This window comes from Myotis lucifugus, unplaced genomic scaffold, assembly GCF_000147115.1.
Source record: "Myotis lucifugus unplaced genomic scaffold, Myoluc2.0 scaffold_580, whole genome shotgun sequence".
In the NCBI taxonomy this organism is placed as follows: domain Eukaryota; kingdom Metazoa; phylum Chordata; class Mammalia; order Chiroptera; family Vespertilionidae; genus Myotis; species Myotis lucifugus.
In genome coordinates, this window is record NW_005871628.1 from 46,548 (window position 1) to 50,224 (window position 3,677).

The 3,677-nt window shown below is 51.1% G+C and overlaps 1 protein-coding gene across 1 annotated transcript in view; it reads right to left on the minus strand.

Annotated features, from left to right (window-relative positions):
- The window catches only part of AADACL3 (arylacetamide deacetylase like 3), a 15,902-nt gene extending 14,050 nt beyond the window's left edge, over positions 1–1,852 (minus strand). Inside the window, exon 1 of the mRNA XM_006104519.3 lies at positions 1,639–1,852. Within this exon, the coding sequence (XP_006104581.2) occupies positions 1,639–1,803 (165 nt within the window). The 5' untranslated portion in view covers positions 1,804–1,852. The remainder of the gene's footprint in view (positions 1–1,638) is intronic.
- Positions 1,853–3,677: the final 1,825 nt, after the last annotated feature.

Below are 3,677 nucleotides of genomic sequence, written 5' to 3' on the forward strand. Positions count from 1 at the left end.
ATCACTGATCCTCAGAGCTAGAAACTGGCGGGTGGCAGGTAGTAGTTGTACAACACAGACATCTGTATAGAAAAAAACAAATCAACAAACAGTAATAAGGCTAATATTTATGGAGAGCTCACTCTGTGCTGGGCCTTCAGACACACACTCAACTCACTGCCTCGCCACAACATGCTATGAAGTCAGGACTGTTATTTCCCTGTTTTGCAGAGGAGGAAACGGAGTCACTGTGTTTGGGAACCCGGACTGTAGGCTATGAAGGTCAAGGCCAGGGAGAGGATAGGAGTGGTTCATCACCTGACCCTGGGCAAAGAAACCTGTAGTTCCTGGGTTCTTCTCCATCAAGGGTTTCCCATGAGAACAGGCGTTTGCAATCGCTGGTCATTACATAAGAGACTTAAGAAACGGATTTTCTATCTGCTGTTTCTGCCAGCCCTCGGAACAGCACGGCAAACCCTTATTGCCAACCTCAACACGATTCTCGCCATGACCTACTTACATGGATTTCATTGAACTACACACACCAAGAACAGCAAGCAGAATCTAATGACATAACCAGTTTTCCATCTTGCCCAGCCAATGTGGCTCAGTGGTTGAACCAAGAGGTCCCCAATTTGATTCCTGGTCAGGGCACATGCCCTGGTTGCAGGCTCGATCCCCAGTAGGGAGTGTGCAGGAGGCAGCCGATCGATGCCTCTTTCTCATGGATGTGTCTATCTCTCTATTCCCTCCTTCTCCCTCTCCCAAAAAGAAAGAAGGAAAGAAAAAAGAACAGTCTTCCATCTCTCCAAGGCAAATTATATCCTATATAATAAAAGGGTAATATGCAAATCGACTGAACGACTGGTCGCTATGACACGCATTGACCACCAGAGGGCAGATGCTCGATGCAAGAGCTGCCCCCTGGTGGTCAGTGTGCTCCCACAGGGAGAGTGCTGGCTCAGCCACAAGCTGGGCTGACATCTGGGGAACGCAGTGGTGGTTACAGGAGCCTCTCCCACATCCGCAGCAGCACTAAGGACGTCTGACTATGGGAACAGGCCTACGCCATCAGTCGGACATCCCCAGAGGGCTCCCGGACTGCTAAAGGGCGCAGGCCAGGCTGAGGGACTGCCCCTCCCCCCCCCCCCCCCGCCAGAGTGCACAAATGTCATGCACCGGGCCTCTAGTGTATCTATAAAGCCACCTTCTGTAGTTTTATTCATCTGTACTAACTTGCTCATTTGCTAGCGTGCCTCTTTATTTTGTCATTGGCCAGCTCTAGCTAGCAGGGAGATAGTAAGGGGCCCCCAAAGATTCAGAACAACACATTCCTGTCCTCATGGCCTCACAGCGTGGTGAGTGCTGTGAATGTGGTGAGACAGGAGACAGGCCAGGGAGGGGGAGCGGGCCTTTTCTTCCTCGGAGAATGGGAATCCTTCTTTGAATTTTGTGGCTCTCAGCCCATTCGGCTTGGGAAACCCTGGGAAGAGGGTGAGAGCCACTGGTTACCTAATGGGAACGATTCAGGTTTGAGAATACACTGTCAGCCTCTACCACCAGGATATTAGTGTCAATTCAACAGAAGCTTCTGCTCTGCTTTCCCAACTCTCTCCTTAACCTTCCCAACGAGGGGACAAATAAGAGGACAAAGCTCACCCATGCCACAAACAGCTGTAACGCGCAGTGCAGTACCCGCAGCTTCACAGGATGGCCGATGCCCACAGGGATGTCCGCAGTGAAGAAACAGCTGCAGATCACCCACAGCCCAACCCCCAGGAAGAGCAGGCAGGGGGCCCCGAGGAGGGCCAGGAGGACCGCCATCCCGCTGTTTCCACCACTGAGGAGGCCACCAGCGGCCGTGCTCAGCACACGCCACCTAGGACACAGTGTGGAGCCAGCAGACTGCCGACACTTATATCACAACCTGCCTTCCCCACCTCCTCATGCCCCAGATGCCCAGGCCAGGTGAGTCACAGACTCGAATGAGGACCTGGCTCCACAAAGCCCACAAAGAGGAGAAAGTGGCGTGGACAACCTGGCCCGGCTGGAAACCAGGGCTCCCGGGTTCCAGCCTCCATCCTGGCACTGCGGCCAGAAAGGGCCCTGTGCTAGGAAGTCGGCACGAACATCTCTGCCCTTTGACCTCACTGGCTGCTCCCGAGTCCGCCCAGGAGGCCTCAGGGCTTCTGCGCTGTTCTCTGTGCAACACTCTTCCCTCAGACGTCAGCTGAGTCAACCCTCCCCTACTGCCGCCTCTGCTCTCATGACACCTTCCCAGTGAGGCCGCCCTGGCCACCTTATTTCAAATTTTAACCCTCTACCCTCACCCCCCCCACCCCCTGTCACCCACACCCCCCCCACACACACACACCCCCCCACACACACTCACCTACTTAATTTATAATTATGTCTTTTCTTATCATCTGACATAGTATCACCCTTCACTTACTTGTTTATTGTCTGTAGCGCATAACTTCTGGGGAGACAGGAATTCTTGTTCTGTTCCTTGCTTTATCCCCAGAGGTTTGGTACTTAGCAGGTGCTCAGCAAATGTCTACTGAATAGAGGAACGAATACATAGACGCTGTTCTTTGTACTTAAAATATTTTTATTGATTTCAGAGAGGAAAGGAGAGAGAGAAACATCAATGATGAGAGAGAATCATTGATCGGCTGCCTCCTGCACGCCCCCCACTAGGGATTGAGCCCGCAACCCGGGCATGTGCCCCGACTGGAGAATCGAACCGCAACCTCCTGGTTCATAGATCGAGGCTCAGCCACTAGTCATGCCAGCTGGGCTTCCAATCACTTTAGAATTTGGAATTGTATGTGTTTGTTTTCCCTGCTTATTTCCTGTCTCCCCAAGGAAATGACAACTCCAGCAAGGAGCCATGTCCGTTTCGCTCACTACGCATCCCCAGTGTTGAGCACACACTATAGGTGCTCAATAAACCATCATTGAATGGATGGATGGATGATGTCACATGACCTGGGGAAAAGGGCAACATGGAAAACTCGGGTCCTCTCTCTGTTTGGTTATGTTTCTTGTAGGTGCTGGTGGAAGTGAGAGGAGGTGGAATTGCAAAAAGCCTGGAGACAGCACACATGAAGTCTGTGTGAAGTTTATGGCTTTTGAAACCATCTTCGACTCATTTAGATTTAGATCCTGCAGCCCCTGTCTCCTCCATGTTACCCAAGGTCCCCAAGGGCCCTTGACTGCTGGGTAGGGAGAGTTCCAGAACCCACAACACCGTGAGTTCCATTTCCACAGATGAGGAGACAGAGGCTGTGTTTGATGAAGCAATTGGTCCACAGTCAGGGGCAGGCAGAGCTGGGATTCAAACCCAGTTCAATTCAAGTCTGACTCCAAGGCCAAGTGCATCCATTTCCAGCAATCCACCACAGTCCACATACCACAAAGCTTGTAGAAACCACCCCGTTCCTCTCTTGTCGATCCATCCACATTTTTATGATTTCCCATCATACAGTTCTTGAAAATGCCTTCCTGTGAGATGACTTGGGCAAAAATTCTTACTCATTGTAAAGATATGGAAGCTGAAGCTTGGGGTAATGGGTGTTTGCATTATTATTTAGGAAACCCAATTCTGCTCCTAAGAGAGAGAACAACAGGATGAAGGAAACTCAGAATAGTGTGAAGCACAGATGACAGTAAACCGGTACCATGAGGCTTAGATA